Source organism: Chanodichthys erythropterus, chromosome 19 (genome assembly GCF_024489055.1).
Source record: "Chanodichthys erythropterus isolate Z2021 chromosome 19, ASM2448905v1, whole genome shotgun sequence".
NCBI classification, from domain to species: Eukaryota; Metazoa; Chordata; class Actinopteri; order Cypriniformes; family Xenocyprididae; genus Chanodichthys; species Chanodichthys erythropterus.
Window position 1 is genome coordinate 25883406 of NC_090239.1, and position 20008 is coordinate 25903413.

The 20008-nt window shown below is 36.1% G+C and overlaps 1 protein-coding gene across 1 annotated transcript; it reads right to left on the reverse strand.

The window, feature by feature from the left end:
• Positions 1–499: 499 nt before the first annotated feature.
• si:ch211-180a12.2 (uncharacterized) lies at positions 500–17853 on the reverse strand. The gene is made up of 13 exons (XM_067369405.1): positions 17730–17853; positions 14823–15119; positions 14360–14659; positions 12440–12745; positions 11568–11678; positions 10079–10240; positions 9415–9702; positions 7250–7300; positions 6899–7156; positions 4135–4482; positions 2329–2586; positions 1999–2235; positions 500–619 (listed from the first exon to the last, which is right to left on the reverse strand). The coding sequence occupies exons 1-13, from the start codon at positions 17779–17781 to the stop codon at positions 594–596; spliced, it is 2694 nt and encodes an 897-aa protein (XP_067225506.1). The 5' UTR covers positions 17782–17853; the 3' UTR covers positions 500–593.
• Between the last annotated feature and the right edge of the window lie 2155 nt (positions 17854–20008).

Genomic DNA, 20008 nt, shown 5'->3' on the forward strand with positions numbered 1-20008 from the left:
TAGACGCGTGTAGCATCTGCACATCATGGTGGAAATAATAAGCATCTTAGAATCAGAATTCACCAAATGCTGTCTAGGAAGGAATCTCATTTGGTTTTGAAACACAATCATAGTTTTCTGCAGCAACACTTGCTGCGCAACAAGTGTGAGATGCACATGAAACTTCCGTCTAGATATTTCATCATATTAGTATTAAGATGTAGCCAATTATGTGTTTGGACAATTATGACTTTTTATGATGGAAAACCAAAGCATTTTAAGTGTAGGCTCATTAAAACCTGCATGTGCACTGTGTTTGAATATGCACAAGTGTTGTGGTTGAGGTTTAACATAGTCTGCTTAGTCTGTGGACAAAATTAGTCACAGTGGTGCGTTCTTTCGTTCTTTCTCACTTTTATTTGAAACAAAGACGGCCTTAGGCCTAACTTTAAAGAGTTTAAGTAAAATTGATGGTAATTATAAAGTGTTAAATGAATACTAAATATGCATTGCATGCATATTATTCGTAGTAAAAGAAAATACATAAAAAGAAAAGAAAAGAAAAAATAAATATAACAGCAAGGATCATGTGGTCAGAGATGGGTGGACGGCCATCAAGATGACACTTCCTCTGCAGGCTCTGCCAAACATAAAATTGAGAAGTAAAGTTCACCTTCTAATCTAGGTCACTGATTGCAGCCTTCATCTCAAGTGAGTGTACATCCTTTTAAATGTATTTGTCAACAATATTACACTGGAGGTCAAAAGTTATGAATAATTATTTTGTTTATGTTTTTGAAAGAAGTTTTCTGTTTTTGCTGCTTAATATTTTTTGGTGAAATAGAAACTTTTGTAACATTATAAATGTCTTTACTGTCACCTGAATGTGTCTTTAGGTGCGTCCCAATTCACGTACTTCTATGACGTTTTTAAGTATAAATAGTGCGTTCACACAGAAAATTCCAAAAAGAAAAAGTGCACTTTAAATACCCGGATGATGCTCTAAATTAATGGAAAAAACGAAGTGTGGAATGTTGGACACTTCGTGCACTCAACTGTTAAATGACAAAATTACCTTATACAATTCACGCACTACATGGATGAGTGCATAGTGCACAAGTACATAGTGTATAAGTGCATAGTGTATAGTGCGTCATTTGGGACGCAACTCTTGACTCCTTGTTGAATAAAAGTAGTAATTTCTATTTTTAAAAAATATCATAATACAAACTTTCAAATTATCACAGTTTCCACAAAAATATTATAACTGTTATCAACATTGATAATAATCAGAAATGTTTCTTGAGCAGCAAATCATCATGATTTCTGAAGGATCATGTGACACTGAAGACTCCAGTGTATATTTTAAAGAACTATACACTACCCTCCAAAAGTTTGGAAACGCCCTAGAAAAGTGGGTTTTTGGACAATATTGGCATGAATCCTTTTTAATTTGTGATAATTTTGCACTGATAAGGGACAACACAAACTACGAAAACATATTTTGTTACATAAACAGTTTATACAAGACAAAACTTAAATGTTCGATTCCTCAAAATATCCAGCATTAGCAGCTATCTGACCTAAACTGGGTTCTGATTGGTTCATTGTATTCTAAACTTAATTGGCAATCAATTGTTGAAGCTGTTAAGGTGTGCTGACCCAAAAATCTTTTACAAACCTGGGCCAAGTTTAAACCAGTAACCAGCATCACAGCTGGCAAAGGGGCATGTCTGACTTTGACATGTATATATTGCCATTATTATGTAATCAAAATGAAAATTATTATTGCTTCAATGATAATGTCAAGTAACTTTAATGTATTTGTTCCAAACAATGCTGATACCATCCAAAACCACACTTTGCCAGGGGTGTTTCCAAACTTTTGGAGGGCAGTGTATATACTTGAGTATTTATACAAAACTGGAAATGCTAAATATGGTATATTTTGGATATTTGTAATTTAATTTGATGCACACCTCCTGTACCTCAATAACAAGCAAGAGACACATTATTTACCTGTCCAGGTAAGGTATGCAGGCAAGCCTAGTGCAGGATGGGTAATCTCCACAGTAACTCTCAGACACTCTCTCTTCTCTTTCCTCAATCTCACAGTGTTTATATATGATGGATCTATGTCCTCATTTTCTTCCATATGCTCATTCAGCTCAGGTTGTTTGTCATCTTGAACTGATTTCATTCCTTCCATGCATTCATTTATCTTTTCACATTCTGCATTGCTAGGTGGCCTGATTTCTGTAGAATAAACCAAAACTTTGTTTTCAAGGTTGTTCTAGATGTTATGCTGAACATTTTTCAGTCTACTCACAATATTATTGGCATACTTACTGCGTGCATGTCCTCCTCTGCGACTGGTACTTTCCTGTCGTCCTGTTGACCTCACCAAAGCGCAAACACTCTTGAGCTCTAGTTTCCCCTCACTGTTTTCTCTCTCTCTCTCTTTCGACAAAAGCTTGGAGACAGTTGTGCCACCAGCTGCCCAGAGCAATTCAGCCGCAGGCTTTCCTCCAGAGAGAAGAACGGAGAATATTCCCACACCATCTCTGCTCCAGTGAACCGACAGAGAAGGAGGGATTGAGGGAGCAACTGAGAAAAAAGAGACAGATAGAAAGAGGTGTGAACAACAAATGTGTGCAGTGCATGCATGTGCAAATTTCTGATGCTCTAAAGCATTGTGGATGGTTGTCAGAGTGTTGTTATGTGGTTGGTAAGGTGTTGTTGCTTTGTGAATTTGCTTTGTGATTGTGTCAAAAGAGCCCATACCCAAAAGTCCCTTTGATATTCTGGTCTTTAGATATAGTTTTGGTTGCATTTTTTTATCATCTTAATTTGTTTTATCATCCACATTTACATTTACATTTAGTCATTTAGCAGACGCTTTTATCCAAAGCGACTTACAAATGAGAGTAGTAGAATCAATTAAATCAACATGAGAACAACAGTATGTAAGTGCTGAGTGAAGTCACAGTTATGTCAGTAAAGTGCTCATAGCGAATTTTTTTTTTTTTTTTTTTTTTCCAGGAGGTGAAAGTCGAATTATTGTGTCCATTCACGATGGGGTAGGAGAGAGAGAGTGAGCAAGAGGGAGATGTGAAGAGAGAGATGTAGAAAGAGAGATGGCTGAGAGACATTACACACTGATTCATAACGCTTCGATGCTTCCTGAAGCAGTGTTTTGAAATCGGCCGTCACTAAATAAGTCGTTATTTTTTTATTTTTTTTGGCGCTCCAAAAATATTCTCGTCACTTTATAATATTAAAATTGAACCACTGTACTCACATGAACCGATTTAAATATGTTTTTAGTACCTTTATGGATCTTGAGAGAGGAAGTGTCATTGCTCCCTATGGAGTCCTCACGGAGCCATCGTATTTCAACAAAAATATCTTAATTTGTGTTCCAGAGATTAACGAAGGTCTTACGGGTGTGGAACGACATGAGGGTGTGTAATAAATGACAGAATTTTAATTTTTGGGTGAACTAACCCTTTAATAGCACTTTTATAGCATAGAGTCCTTAAGCAACACAATTAGCATACCTTAGCAAGTCATGTTAAACATGAAAAATGCACATAAGTCAATTAATATATATGTATGATATGCATTTACATTTGTTTTTAAAATTAGAAACATCCTTGTATCTTTCTTGGTGATGATGGACAGTTAAATATTTACACACCGTTCAAAAGTTTGGGGACAGTACGTTTTTTTTTTTTTTTTTTAACAAAATGACAGTAAATACTGTACATTTATAATGTTACAAAAGATTATTGATCCAAATAAATGCTGTTCTTTTGAAATTTCTATTCATAAAATAATCCTATATCACGGTTTCCTTAAAAATACGAAACAGCTCAACTATTTTCAACATTGATAATAAGAAGAAATGTTTCTTGAGCAGCAAATTAGCGTATTAGAATGATTTCCGAAGGATCATGTGACACTGAAGACTGGAGTAATGGATTAAATTACATTTTAAAAATGCTCAAATACAGAACAGTTATTTTAAATTGTAATATTAATTATAGATTTGATCAAATGAATGCATTGGTGAGCACAAGAGACTTATTTGAAAAAAATGAAAAATAAGTATTAATTTTTAAAAATCTATTATTTTTGAGTATGTCCTTTTACCGATATGAGTATTTCTCCAGATTCTCTCAGCAGGCTTCAGGAGGGAGCAGTGTGCCACTCTGCACACGATTGAACCTCCTCTCACTGTGTCATCCAGCTCTTTAACTAATGCTTTTGCTCGAAATGTCCTCGGCAGAGTTTGCAAAGGGCCCCAAAGCTCAGCTCCCGCTTTGATTTCCCCTTCTCTGTCCTCTCCCTCCTCAATCTCATTCCCTTTTACATGCAGCCATTTAACAGAGATTTCAGGGGGGTAGAAACCAGTTATGTCACAGGCGAGGGTCAAAGGTCCCTTCTCAGCAGATGGAAGGGAAGAGATGATTTCCGAAACGGTGGGCTGTTTTATGAATCCTAAGAAAGCAAAAAAAGTCAGTTATTTGATCAAAAATTTGTTTTCGTTGTTAATGTACTTCCAGACTATATTTGGAATGGACATAGTTGCAAATAATATATATCCAACTTAATATAAAGAGCTGGACGGAAATATAATTACATTTTGCGATGATATAAGCAATCACGCAGCTGAGATTTGCTTTTAAGTATGTATTGCTTTACGTGAGTATACTGTATGTATGCAAGTAGAGTTTGTACTTTACACTTTATGTAACAAAAACCAACAGTATTATGGGTATTTTGCATGTTTGATCAAGTTCGGTGTTTAAACATCTCAACTCTTGGCATTCCGATAAAATAATGTACAAAAAAGCAGTTAAAAGTTTTGAATGATATCCATTAAGTTTCATTTCTCACACTGGACATAGTAGGCAAAGTTGAGCACAATGCACTGTTGGATTAAGTATTCCATTCAGTGTGCTCTGGTTTGTACTGTATGCTGAACATTTTCATTTGGTCAATGAAGTAGTTAATCCACCTATTCTAAAAAAAAATTCACATACTGTGCAAAGTATATACTGCAGAAATAGAATGTGTAATATGAAACTTTCCTATAGAGTGCAACAGTCGGGTTCAGGAAGTAAAAATCCCATTCATTTTCTCCTGATTTTTAATGATAACTTATAGACCTTTAAAGATAGACCTGACCGAGACAGACAGAGGTTGGTATATGCTTTTTTTAAGCTGTCAGTTTGCATTTTTTCAACTGTTTTTTTTTTTTTTTTTTAAAGAAGTGTTTAACAGCAGAATTACTGGTAAAAAACTACATTACCCATGATGCTGTAAGTAAAGAAAATTTCACCAATCAGAGAGTTTTATCCTTTCAAAATACTTAAATTTAATTTATACCATTGTCTGTCTGAATACTTGATTCTGATTGGTCCAGTCAGTTTAATCACCATTCTATATTAATGTGCAGTTTTCTCATCAGACAGAGATCAGGGCAGTGCTGCCAATTTAGTGATTTTGTTGCAAGATTTAGTGACTTCCCCGCCCCTTTTGAGACTTTTTTCAAAAGTTTAGCAACAAATCTAGCAATTTCTTGGATAAACCTTATCTAGATCAGTGGACTTGCCCCTGTAACTACATTTAGCTACCAGTTTTAGCAGTTTTAGCTACTTTCAACTGAAATATATATTTAATTGACAACTTTAAATGAATAATGTTCAATTTATCCTTATTTTTTTATGGGATTTTAGTTATTTCCTTCACTAAAGCTGTTAAAGGGATAGTTCACCCAAAAATGAAAATTTGATGTTTATCTGCTTACCCCCAGTGCATCCAAGATGTAGATGACTTTTTTTCTTCAGTCGAACGCAAATGATGATTTTTAACTGCAACCGCTGCTGTCTGTCAGTCAAATAATAGCAGTGGATGGGAACTTCTACTATAATAGTAAATAAAACTTGCTTAGACAAATCAAAATTAAAACCTGCGGCTCGTGACGACACATTAATGTCCTAAGAGACGAAACGATCGGTTTGTGCAAGAAACCGAACATTATTTATATAATTTTTACCTCTAATACACCACTATGTCCAACTTCGTTCAACCTTTTATATAAAAAACTTCCATAGACAAATCCAAATTAAAACCTGCGGCTCGTGACGACACATTGATGTCCTAAGACACGAAACGATCGGTTTGTGCAAGAAACTGAACATTATTTATATAATTTTTTACCTCTAATACACAACTATGTCCAACTTCGTTTAGCTTCCTGTTAGTGAGGTCTGATCGCGCTCTGACAACGGAAGTGATGTCTCGCGCTCATTGAAGTATATGGCTAACGAAGTTGGACATAGTTGTGTATTAGAGGTAAAAAATTATATAAATAATGTTCAGTTTCTTGCACATACCGATCGTTTCGTGTCTTAGGACATCAATGTGTCGTCACGAGCCGCAGGTTTTAATTTGGATTTGTCTATGGAAGTTTTTTCGACTCTTATTGTTCAAGTTCCCAATCACTACTATTATTTGACTGACAGACGGCAGCGGTTGCAGTTAAAAATCATCATTTGCATTCGACTGAAGAAAAAAGTCACCTACATCTTGGATGCCCTGGGGGTAAGCAGATAAACATCAAATTTTCATTTTTGTGGGAACTATCCCTTTAAGTTCACAGTCATGTTTTTGCTTCAAATCAAATTTTGTTTCAAAGTTCAAAGTTGTGATCCTCCTTGTAGCTGGTTGGTTTGGTTCATTGCTTATACCTCTTAAATGAAGACTTTTTAAAGATCCCTATAGGAAAAATGAATGGGAAAAATACTTGCGGAACCAAGGCAGCTGAAAAAGTGGGCGGGCACTGCACTCTGTACTGAACACAGCCTTAATCTTATTTACAAGAATTCAGTTATTCTATTCCAGCGTTCACCTCTAGTTTCGCGTGTGATGGGTTGCTTTAGGGCCATGTGGTGAACGGTGACCCACACCCTGGTTTCTCCTCTCTCCATCTCTAACAGGGGCAGCCTGCACTGGCTCATGGCTGAAAAGAAGCCTTCAGCATCAGGCCGAGGAGCTGCCAGCGCTGGCGGGACGGACACAGGGCTCAGCTCTCCACCCTCACAGAACCAGCGGAAGGTGATGATGTCCGGATGAAAGCGAGAGGCCTGGGCTACCATTGTCACAACACCTGGGGAAAGGATACGTTACTGACAACCTTTTATAATGTTGCATTTTCTGTATATAGTTTGAAATATTTGAATGTGTGTACTGTATGTGATACCTCCTTCCTCATTTGGCTCTGAGAACTGGATCTCTGAAACTTCAGGTGGTGCTAAACACAAAACCAGTACTAATGTCAACAAATGTTAACATGATGAAATGAAAATATATATGAACCTTCATCTTGTTTTACATGCTAAAAGAGAACAAAAATCTAGAAACGGGAACCAGTAAAACCAATAAGGTGAACCTCACCAAGCCTGGGTCAACATGTCTAGGTCATATTTCACTTAAAATCAATCTACAAATCTACAAACAACCCTTTAAAAATCCATTTCTCATAACTGTAATGTAATACAATAAAATACAATAAAAATATTTTATTAAATTTAATATATTTATAGAAATATTTATAATTCATTATAGAATTTGTCTTTGTTTTTTTGTTTGTTTTTTTTAAATATTGTATTAAAGGTGCCGTAGAATCAAAAATTTAATTTACCTTGGCATAGTTGAATAACAAGAGTTCAGTACATGGAAATGACATACAGTGAGTCTCAAACTCCATTGTTTCCTCCTTCTTATATAACTCTCATTTGTTTAAAAGACCTCAGAAGAACAGGCCAATCTCAACATAACACCGACTGTTATGTAACAGTTTGGATCATTAATATGCATGCCCCCAATATTTGCATATGCCAGCCCATGTTCAAGGCATTACACAAGGGCAAGATGTCTGGATCTGTGCACAGCTGAATCATCAGACTAGGTAAGCAAGCAAGAACAATAGCGAAAAATGGCAGATGGAGCGATAATAACTGACATGATCCATGATTACATGATATTTTTAGTGATATTTGTAAATTGTCTTTCTAAATGTTTTGTTAGCATGTTGCTAATTTTGGTTAAAGTTACCATCGTTTCTTACTGTATTCACGGAGACAAAAGCCGTCGTTATTTTCATTTTTAAACACTTGCAGTCTGTATAATTCATAAACACAACTTCATTCTTTATAAATCTCTCCAACAGTGTGTAATGTAAGCTTTAGCCACAGAGCACTATCAAACTCATTCAGAATCAAATGTAAACATCCAAATAAATACTGTACTCTCATGATCCGATGCATGCATGCAGCATGCATGACGAACATTTTGTAAAGATCCATTTTGAGGGTTATATTAGCTGTGTGAACTTTGTTTATGCACTGTATTATAGTCGAGAGATCGGGGGCAAGGAGCGCAAGGATTTAAAGGGGCCGCAGCCTGAATCGGCACATTTATAATTATGCCCTAAAATAGGCAGTTAAAAAAATGTATTTAAAAAAAAATTTATGGGGTATTTTGAGCTGAAACTGCACAGACACATTCAGGGGACACCTTAGACTTATATTACATTTTGTGAAAAACAAACAAACAAAAAAAAAACATTCTAGGGCACCTTTAAGTAAATCAACCTTTAGAATAATTGGAGTTACAAAAAAAACTTTCAATAAATCAACCTTTAGAATAATTGGAGTTACAAAAAAAACTTTCAAAAGTGCATGTCTCGACACATTACAATAATGACGTAAAAAAAAATCACAATAAAATGTGATTGTCATGAAAATAATGTCTAATGGCAAAATCTTAATGCTGAGACACAGGCTTGATTTTCTTTGTGCAAAATATAATTTTTCATTTTGGAGTGATATGAGACCCAAACGTATTTGAGAGATTGAAACATATTTTCCCAATAGTTTCACAGGAAATAAAGCAAGCTGCAGATAAATCATGAGGTTAACATATGGTGCGTTAAAGTCATATTTGGAAAGATTGCATTTATGAAATGTAAAAACTTTATCACAAAGTTGTAATAACGAGTGGGAAATTGTCTGTGTCAGTGACAAAACATGTTTTTCTAATTTGCATGTAAAAAAATACTATAGTAGTGTACAATTACTACAGTATATAAAACAATTAAATTTAGAGCACCTTCATAAATTGAATAAAAACATAAAAAAGCAAAAAAAAAAAAAAAAAACGCCTGATGCACATTTTTTATTCATCATTTTGTAGATGCAGAGTAAAAAAAAATCTTTGAATTTTATGTAGAAAATGTGCATTGCCATCTTGCTGACCAAATTAATTTAAACACACCTGATATAATAATTATGACTTCCCAACTCGTAAATACAAACTCCCCAGGAGGACTTGAACACACCAATACACCTCAACATGCCCACTGACCTAGAATAGTAAACTTGTCAGAAACTCTCTCGGCCACAATCTTGTCTTTTCCCTTATATGAGATGTGGCATTTGAAGACTGCACCCTTGTGAATGGATAGGTTGGGTATAAATGTGATGGAGGAGAACAGTTTGTTTGAGCCGGAGGACGAGCGTGGTGGCATCTGAGTGTGTAGCTTGTAATATCCTGAGGCAGTAGAGGGCAGCAGAGGACCTTTCTCTGACACCACAGACACACGAGAGTTGTGAGAAGTGTAGGATGCAGAGTGAAAACGACCATATTTTTTCTCTGTGAGTGAGAAGGTGGGTGAGAGAGAGAGAGAGAGAGAGAGAGAGAGGATGAGACACAAACAAGCAGCCATTTTGTCTATTTGACTTAATGAAACAGTGTGAAAAACGGTGCTTTTAAATGTCAGTTTCAAACATCAGGAAGGCTATGGGGTTGCATAACTAGCCATTTAGTTGTGTTACTACTAGAATGTGTTGACTAGTTCTGGATAACATGACTTCAGTTGCACTTGTTTTATACAAATTCACACAAAATTCCTCTATTCATAATCAATTTATGTGTCATTAGATTTGCATAATAAACTGTAATGGCCAAATATATAATGATCTGCCTGCTAGTAAAGAGTGAAGGTGAATACGTAGTGATTGGCTGATACCTTTGTATGAAGTGTCTGTAATGGGCACATCATTCAGAAACCATGTTGTTTGTACCCTCTCTGCCAACCTGCCTTCCACACTGATAGTGACTCTGCCTTTCTTACCCACAATCACCCTGGGTGGCAGAACAATCGCTGAGACATTCAGAGACTTCAGCTTCTCTGAGAAAAAGAAATGCATGAGAAAAAGAGAGATTAAAGTGTTAGCATTTCTGTTCAGCTCATTGGCATTCTGCCACCATTGTTCATAACTAGCCTAGAGCTGCATGATTCTGGATAAAATGAGAATCACAGTTTTTTGGTTTCATATATGACCACGATTTCCCCACGATTCTGAACATACAACTAACAAAATAATATGTAATTTATTAGAGATTCTGACAACATATTAATTGCTGGGAAAAATGTTTAATTGATTTAAATAAATTATTTAAAAAATGGTTTTGAATGAATTCAATGACTCATTAATAAATACTTATGTCATTAATGGATGAATCAGTGTTTTTGATCAAATCTTTTGAATGAATGATTCAATGACAAATACATTTTTTAACAGTCACTTGTCGCCAACTAGTGGCGTAATACGTAATTGATACAACCATCATCTGATGAGCCAAGTTAGTTTCAAAAGGTGGTTTGCTCTATTTTGATTAAGATTAATAATAAGATTATTTTTGAAATAATCTTACTTCAAACCGAAATAAGATTATTTTGCTTACCCCATTGGCTGATTATTTTGCTTGTTTTAAAGAAAAACATATTTAATTTTGACTTATTTTTTTCTGAAAACAAGATTTGTCTAAAAAATGCTTCTTGATTTAAGAATTTTTAGATATTTAGACTGGAAACAAGACAAAAGTTGCGTCCCAAATGACGCACTATACACTATGCACTTATACACTATGTACTTGTGCACTATGCACTCATCCATGTAGTGCGTGAATTGTATAAGGTTATTTTGTCATTTAACAACGGAGTCCGATCCTCCCTTCCCCTCCACTACGTAATTAAAGCTGCGACAGTTGAGTGCACGAAGTGTCCAACATTCCACACTTCGTTTTTTTCCGTTAATTTAGTGCATCATCCGGGTATTTAAAGTGCACTTTTTCCTTTTTGGAATTTTCAGTGTGAACGCACTTCTGCACCATTGTACTTAAAAACGTCATAGAATAGTGCACAAGTACGCAAATTGGGACGCACCTAAAAACTCTAAGTAAGAAAAGCATTTTTTGCAGTGTAGCATTTACCTCCAGGGCTAGCAGGTCCATGCTAAAAAAGAAAAGTGTGATCCCTTGCTTGTAATATAGAGTGAAAAGTCACATTTACAACAAAGGTTATTGCCTCAAAATATTTCTGGATTGGCAAAGATGTCATATAGTTTTCTGGAATGAATGGGCAAATCGAGCAACTCCCACTGAGATGAATGGGAATGCTAACAGAAAGCTTATTAATAATATTGTATTAAGTAATTAGTGTTTACCAGACTTACCATCCCTTCTCTTCCAAGAAAATCCAAAGCAGAGCAAAAAAACAAGGGTGAGTGAAATTATCATCATTGCTACTGAAGCCTTGGCTGACTTATTCAGACCTGGGTTTTGCCCTGAAAGAGATTAGACCAATAAATGTGATAAGATCTTTTTCTCCATGTACCATTTCATACACTTCACCTTTAATCCACTTAAAACACAACACTATTCAATTGATGCATTCAAGTCAAGGAAAGATCATATTTACGAGCTGAACACATGAATGTCACCACAAAGTCATAATTAGGAGTGGGAATTTTCAACATTTTTTAAATGTAGAGCTGAAAAATAAGTACTTATATGAACTTCCCACGAGAACTTGAATGCACCAAAAGTAGACTAGGGGTGTCCTTTCCTCCTCCTGGAGGGCCATCTTGCAGCAGAATTTAGCTTTAGCCTTAGTTAAAAATACCTTAACCAGCAATCAAGCTAATATTCCAAATCACTATTTTACTCTACAGGAAAGTGGTCCTCCAGAACACCCTTAAACTCTTTCCTTTGAGTGCCTAGTTGAGCAGGGGTGGGCAACTCTGTCCCTCGAGATCCACTTTTTTTCTGCAGGGCATAGCTCCAACCCTAATAAAACACACCTGAACAAACTAATCAATTCAGGATTGATATTGGTATTCAGGATTACTTATTAGGCTGATCAGAACCAGAGCTAAACTCTGCAGGAAAGTGGATCTCATGGGCCAGAGTTGCTCAGCCTTGCAACTGAGTCTGTTCTCTTTGTTCATTGTGTCCTGAAGCACAATAAAGCGGTTAATCTTGGCACTTATCACTGTATTTGAATGCTTAATACTGTAAATAAGAAGTGAAGTCCTTTGTCACATACCACGTGGGTCAACAGTGGAAAGGTTAATGGTTCCATAAGCAGGTTCTTGCACATTGTATTGCTGGGCCACACATTTCACCTCTCCTCCTCTGCTTCTCTCCTCCACACTCAAGGTGTGATATTGATGTCTCCTATACATTCCATCCTCATTTTGGATGGACAAGGGAAGCTCCGGAAGAACCTTTCCATTCTGGATCCAAAGAATGGATACGTTGTTAGGGTAGAACCCACTGATGTCACAGGAGAGGGTGAGTGGAGACGAGTGTGAAGATGAGGGAACAGCAGAGAGAGTGACCATCGGGAGAACTAAAAAAATATAAAAATATTGAAATATACTAAAAGTATCAGTAATAAGCCTTAATCAAATATTACTAGTAGTCCATTAAAACCACATTATGAATAAATGAAGATGAATGCATAGTAATATTTCGGCCTTGAATGGTCTATAAGATTTCGGAAAGCAACTATTGCCTCATCTATGGGTATCCAATCCTGCTCCTGAAGGGTCACTGACATGCAGAGTTTATTTCCTACCCTAATTAAACAACCCTTATGATCCAGCTAACCATTGTTCAGGGTTATTAGAAATTCCCAAAGAAGGTAAACTGGAGTAGGTTGGAGCAAACTCAGCTGGATGTTGACCCTCCAGGAGCAGGAGTGAACGCTCAGTCAGTGAGTATGCATTTCCAGAGTATTCTTAGACATCAGAGAATGAAACAGCTTCATAGACATAGGGGCCAGAACAGACAAGTGAACCATCTTGAGACAGCAGTGCATACTTGCATTCTGTCCCAAATGATCCAATGGAAGTCTACAATACAATAGGGCAGGGCTCTTCAGCTCCAGTCCTGGTAGGTCAGTATCCTGCAGACTTTAGTACCAATCCCAATTTGCAAGTAATTCTGAACATCTTGACTAGCTTATTTGAGTGTGTTTGGTTAGGGTTAGTGCTAAACTCAGCAGGACTCTGGCCCTCCAGGACTGAAGTTGAAGTGCCCTAACATAGGGTGTCCCATTTGTCATTTTATAATTCAGGATGGTGCTTATGAGCACCCACTTTATGCCCTCCCACTTTATGCCCATTCTTTTACAGGAAAAGCATTGATGCGGACTCCACAGAAGATTTCTACATGACAAGCTTTAGGGCTTTTCACACTATGCTTAACCCCAGTTTAAAGTTTTTAATTTAAAAATAAAAGTAATTAAAGTAATTCATTATAAACCCCAATTTTAACCCCGGGTAAAGGAGCTGGGTTAGCGCTGCTTTTTACCAGGGGTTATGGAAACCTGCTTCAGAGCAGCTTAGCACTTTTGCGGTGCTAACCCCGCATTGCAGTGCTAAACATGTACAAAGCCGATCATGAAGGCTTTCTGTGACTCATACTGGGCTCTGCCCCATCTTGGCATGGCCCTGATGTTTCATTCTTACCTTTATAGTCCGAAATGTCCATTCAGTATAAACTTGATAGTAATTTTGGCAATGTGTCATACGAGGATGCACAACGTAAATATGGAAATAACATTAACTATTTCAAGTATGAAAAGCCCTTTTGTAGCACCAGGTCACCAAAATGAAGGAACAGAAGTCCAGTGATCTGATCTGCTGGTCTTGGATAATGCAGACCTATTGTTTAAGAAATATGTAGGAAGTTCATGTATTCAAAGTAGAACAACCATAACCTATCCATTAAATTCTGATATTTCCTTTATCATTTGCAGCTAATGCCTGAGGCTAATCCCACTGCATGAGTCCCACAATTCTGCAAAATTCTTGCAACAAACTGATGAAGGCATTTGATTGAAATGCATGTAATTAATGTTAAATAAGCGGTAAGAATTTGTTTGGTACTGTTGCCGCAGAAGTTGCATCCTGTTTCAAATGAATGACATCTACAAGTCAAATGTGTACATTTTGAATACCTATGAGGTGAGGCGTGAACTCTTCTAGGATAGGTTTCAGCAGAGCTGTGTGTTGCACCTCACAGCCAAAGCTTGTGTTCTGGTCCGAGATTTCAGGGAACAAGGTTAGCCAGCTGACTGCATCGTACAGCCCGTCCTCTGTGCGGTTCACTTGCAGCTTTTGGGGTTCATAGATTTTGTTTCCTGCTCGTGTCCAGGTAAACATGATTTGTGGAGGACTAAAGCTCCTTGCCCAACATTCAAACACATTTTTTCTTTTTAGGACTACTTCAGGTACGATGATGGAAACCAGCGGAGGAACTGTAAGAGATTTAGAAAGCAACTCCAAGGTTTAGCTTTTCTGGGATATGTATTTGATATGTTTATTTATATATGAATAAGTTGGACATTGGTTCTATGTTTTTCAACAAAAGCCACTAATTTTGTAATAAAGTGAAATACGTGAAATGTACTTGAGACTCACCTAATATTGTCAGAGTCACATCTGTGGAGTAATCGGTTTCATTGTAGCTCACCCTACATTCATACACCCCTTGCTGGTCTGGAGTGGCATTGTAAACAGTGAGTGGGAAAGAGCCAATGACGGAAGCAGTGGTGTTCAAGAAGAAGCCTGGTTGAGTGTGATTCCTTGAGGCAATGACTAAACCACTGAATGACCAGGTGATGTTTAAGAGTGAATCATCAACTAGAAGCGGCAATGTAAAGGAGCAGTTGAGGACAGCTGAGGAGCCCGGAGACACAGAGACATCTGCAGAGGAGCCTGAGTATGAGAGAATGCCAGAAAAATATGATAAGCATTTCAATTGTAAATGTTAAAGCATTAGTTCACTTTCAAATTAAAATTTCCTGATAATTTACTCATCCCCATGTCACCCAAGATGTTCATGTCTTTCTTTCTTCAGTCAAAAAGAATTTAAAGTTTTTGATGAAAACATTCCAGGATTATTCTCCTTATAGTGGACTTCAGCGGCCTCCAGACGGTTGAAGGTCAAAATTACAGTTTCAGTGCAGCTTCAAAGGGCTTTAAACAAACCAGACAAGGAATATAGAGAAACCTTCACACATTTTCTATTTTCTTTTTTTTTTAAATTATATACATTTTAACCATAAATGCTCATCTTGACCTAGATTTCTTCTTCTGCTTAGATTAGAATTCCAGCAGTGTAGACACTGCTAAGTGTATTACTGCCCTCCTCAGGTCAAAGTTTGAACTAAATTGTCATATACAATATGCTAGTGCAAGTATATGACCATTAGTTCAAACTTTGACCTGAGGAGGGCAGTAATACACTTAGCAGTGTCTACACTGCTGGAATTCTAATAGAGAAGAAAAAGAGAGCTAGTTCAAGATAAGCATTTACGGTTAAACGTATATAATTTTTTATTCTTTTTAGAAAATGAGCGATGGTTTCTCTAGATAAGACCCTTATTCCTTGTAGAACGCTTTGAAGCTGCAGTGAAACTGTAATTTTGACCTTCAACCGTTTTGAGTCCATTGAAGTCCACTATAAGGAGAAAAATCCTGGAATGTTTTCATCAAAACCTTAATTTCTTTTCGTCTGAAGAGAGAAGGACATGGGGGTGAGTAAATGATCAGGAAATTTTAATTTGAAAGTGAACTAATCCTTTAAAGATCTACAAATAAAGTTATTGTCTCTTAAAAGTAAGAATCGATTCTGAACTGGAGTTGTCAGCAATTCCAGTCTCACTTCCTGTTACTTACATATGTAACAATGTAACAAATTTTCATAATGCCAGCATATGGTCTTCATTGGCTGCCCGCGAATAAGGTCTACTTTGACCCGCCCTCAAACACTGTAGTTGTAGCTGAGACTTGAAGATTTTAATTCATGTTGTTGACATGTCGAGAAGATGCTGTTTTCAGCGCTAAAAATCCACTTTGCATGCACTTCAATAGGATGAGGACTCACGCTGGAATTGATACGGTAAAACCGATGTTAGTATCACTGTTTATAAAAGTGCTGAGGAAGCTTCTGGAGCTGAAATTTATGAAATTCAAATATGGTAGTAGGCATGTCGCTTCTGACATGCTGTAAGCGGTAGAACAATCACAACAGACAGGGCCATCCTGAATCTTTCAGACTCTTTGAGAAATGAGGTGATGTGCAATGTATATTATGAGAACATTAATGTGTTTTTTTTTTTTTTTGTTTTTTTTTTTACTTTGGATGCATGTAAACCTATTGTAGGAGACATTCAAAACAAAATTAGGAACCTTTAAAATAGCATAATAGGGGCACTTTAAACCAAAAACAAGCACAGTTGCTTTAAGCCTGCTTGTTTTAGGACTGCTTAAAAATGATGGTGGTTACTCATTGATCAAACCTCTGGATCAGACACCTAAATGGTTTTTTTTATTTTTTAATTATTATTATTAAATCACTTGAATGCAGGGGGACTGTCAGTTTACTAAGTGTACTGCAAGTGTTTTGGATAAAACTCAAAACTCATATACTATATAATAATTAACAAGGTCTTCTTACTACACCACCCTATAAAGTACGTAGACTACACATGATATACTAAGCTTTCTTGGTTTTTGTCATTCTAAGATCAAGTGTTCTCAAAGCCGTAAAAACGACATGCTGTATTGACAGTAAGTCTGCTAAATAAATATTTACATTAAAAACAGGAAATAAAAAAGAATTAAATTATTTTGATTAGGAGACAAAATAAACAGAGGGCTATAAAAATTATTATTATTATTAAACACATATGTGCCATTGTGAATTGTTCATTAGTTATTTAATATCTAGGACTATTTATATATTTTCCATGCCGTGGAATATTTTATACTGAAATAAATAGTACGTCAGTGTAATGTATGAACTTGGACATTTCTGTATTTAAATGTGAATCACAGTAATTGTTCATCTTTGGTCAAATTGTCCCCCATTCAGGTCTTCATTATCTTCAGTAATGTAGGAAATACAAATGCAATACAAAATTTTGTAAACACATGACAGTAACACATGTCCAGTTGGTTTTAAACTGTAAAATTCAATATAGGTCACATTTCTTATTCACAAAGACAATTTAAATTTTGTACTCCCTGAAGCTTTGATTTCAGGAGCAATTTTGTATAACAGAAATGTCACTTTTACTGAAGGAAACATGCATTTCAAAAAAATTATTAACCCTCTGTATAATTCATTATCTTTTTAAAATTGACAGCACGTCTCAGTGTTGTTTCAGCATTTGCACTGAATGCTCTGTGGTTCGCTTTAATCTATTACTTGTATTCGCATGATCAAATTGCACAAATGTGCACAGCTTTTAACATAATGTATTCCAACAGTGAATGTCTTAGAGAATGTCAAAGCCTTTAGAGAACCTTAACAATACTCACCTGGCTTTATTAGGCCCAGCAGCCATAAATAGAACAGGACTTTAAACTTCATGGCAATTTACCGGAGTGTGAACATACTCCTTATCGTTACACTATTCCTTTCTTTCATTGCTTCTTGCTCTTTGTATTGCATCCTGAAAAACACACTTATATAGGGGCAGGGGACAGTAGGCGGGGATCAAGCAGGCAAAGGAAAAGATACTGAATGCTTGTGAAAAGGGGGTGTACAAACTTCATATCTACTGTTCAATGCATTCATTCAGTTTGATCACTAAGGGAGAAAGAGAGAGAGAAAGTTAAATGGTGTGAAGAGGGTAAACACGGGGTACTAAGAGAGGGAGAGAGAGATGTTCAAAGACACATTTAGGACAGCGGTCACTTAAAATTCAATCTGGCCTCCATCCAATGTTCTGGACTAATTTACATTCATGCTGAATAGTGACCCAACTCAAAATGGGGTTCACCAGCAATCTTGGGCCTCGGTTAAAATAACTGTACTTCCAGTAGGAGGACACGGAGAAGACACCTTCAGCCATTCAGCTTCATCTCGTCCGGTCTGTCTCCACCTGTGGTGAAACATTAACCTAATAAAGAGTTTTAGAATCTTGCACTATACAATATTTATAGCTGTGACCACACAATAACCAGCTTTATATCGGATCGGAGTATCATTGTCCAGTCAGGTGTATCTATAAAGATACAGCATTTGTGTTCAGTTGAATCAGTGATATATCACAGCCTGTCTTATCTCAAAGCACAAATGCCACAGATTAGATAAATAGATATCACTTGCATAACACAAAGCTTGCTTGCTGTCTTTTCAACTAATACAACTAATAATCATTTGTTATTTAGATTTTTTTTTTTTTATTCCAATGAAATTAGGTGAAAGCCTTTTTTTATTTTGTTAATTTTTTAATTATTATGTTTTGGCATTATTGTAAATGTTAAACCATGTGAATAAAACTCTGTTTTTGACAGTTTCTCAATGAGAAAAGAAACTAAAGGGTTATTCAGTTTAGTAAGGTAAAGTGAGGATGGATGGTCGTGAAAGAGATATTGCAAAGAAAAAGAGTAAAAAGAAGATTTACAGTGACAGAAGGAATGAAAGAGAGAGGAAAAAATAAGGAACAGAGGGCCCCTCAGAAAGGAATAAAGGGGCCACAGTTAGGCTTTCACATTTTAATTAACATTGAATTAAAAGGACGTTAAAAGATGTCTAAAAGATAACATTTCTTATTGACTCACTCAGAATTCTTATTTTTATTGATCAGAATTTAGAATTTTTATTTTTTCATTATTATTTTTGTTTTTACCTTGCATCTCTTCATCCATTCCAAAGACAGAGTCATGTTTATAATTTTTTTATTAACCAGAATACATGGCTGGTTTTGATTGGCCGTCAATGGATAAAGATGCATTTTACCTAAATCATGTAGTTAAAGCATTTGCCAGTAGGGGATAACAGCTAACCAGATAAGCATTGACCTCTTGATTGTTTGTACACTAAAAAAAAAAAAAAAAAAAAAAATGGTGTAGGATTTACTTTGAAACAGTTTTCAAACAGAAATTGCTAGTGAACTGCACACATAATTACAAAGAAAGGGCAAGTACCACATTAAATTAAATGTGAAATTAAGAAATAGAAACTGTAAATGCAGTCTATTTTCTTGTAAAACATAATCTTGGTTTTATTTACAACTTTGAAAAATCATTTCATACAGTGTATGTCCCTTTAATAAGTGAGTGGTTTAATAACAAGTGAGTGTTTCATAACTCTGAAGTAATAGGCATGACTATAAGGTCATGTCATGTCGTCATTCCAAGGTCAAGGTCAATTTATTTATAAAGAACATTTAAAAACGGTTAGTCTATTACAAAGTGCTGTACATATGCAAATAAAGTAGATAAGGAGTAAGAGAATAAAAAAGAGAGGGACAAATAATCAATACAAAAAAAAAAAAAACACAAAATACGGTTTATCCAAATGCCAAAGAATACAGATAATTCCTCAGGAAGGGAAGGCTTCAAGGCCTTATACTTCAAGCAAGAGCGAGGTATATGCAGGAATGTTGTTGGTAGCTGAGAAGTTTGGACATATATGATGGGGCTACACCATTTTACGCTTTATAAACAAATAGTAAAATCTAATAATGAATCCTATTCTGCACTGGTAACCAATGAAGAGACACTAGGACAGGTGAAATCCTCCTAGTGCCAGTCAGCAGCCTCACGGCCATGTTCTTAACCAACTGCATGCGATACAATGATGAGTGATG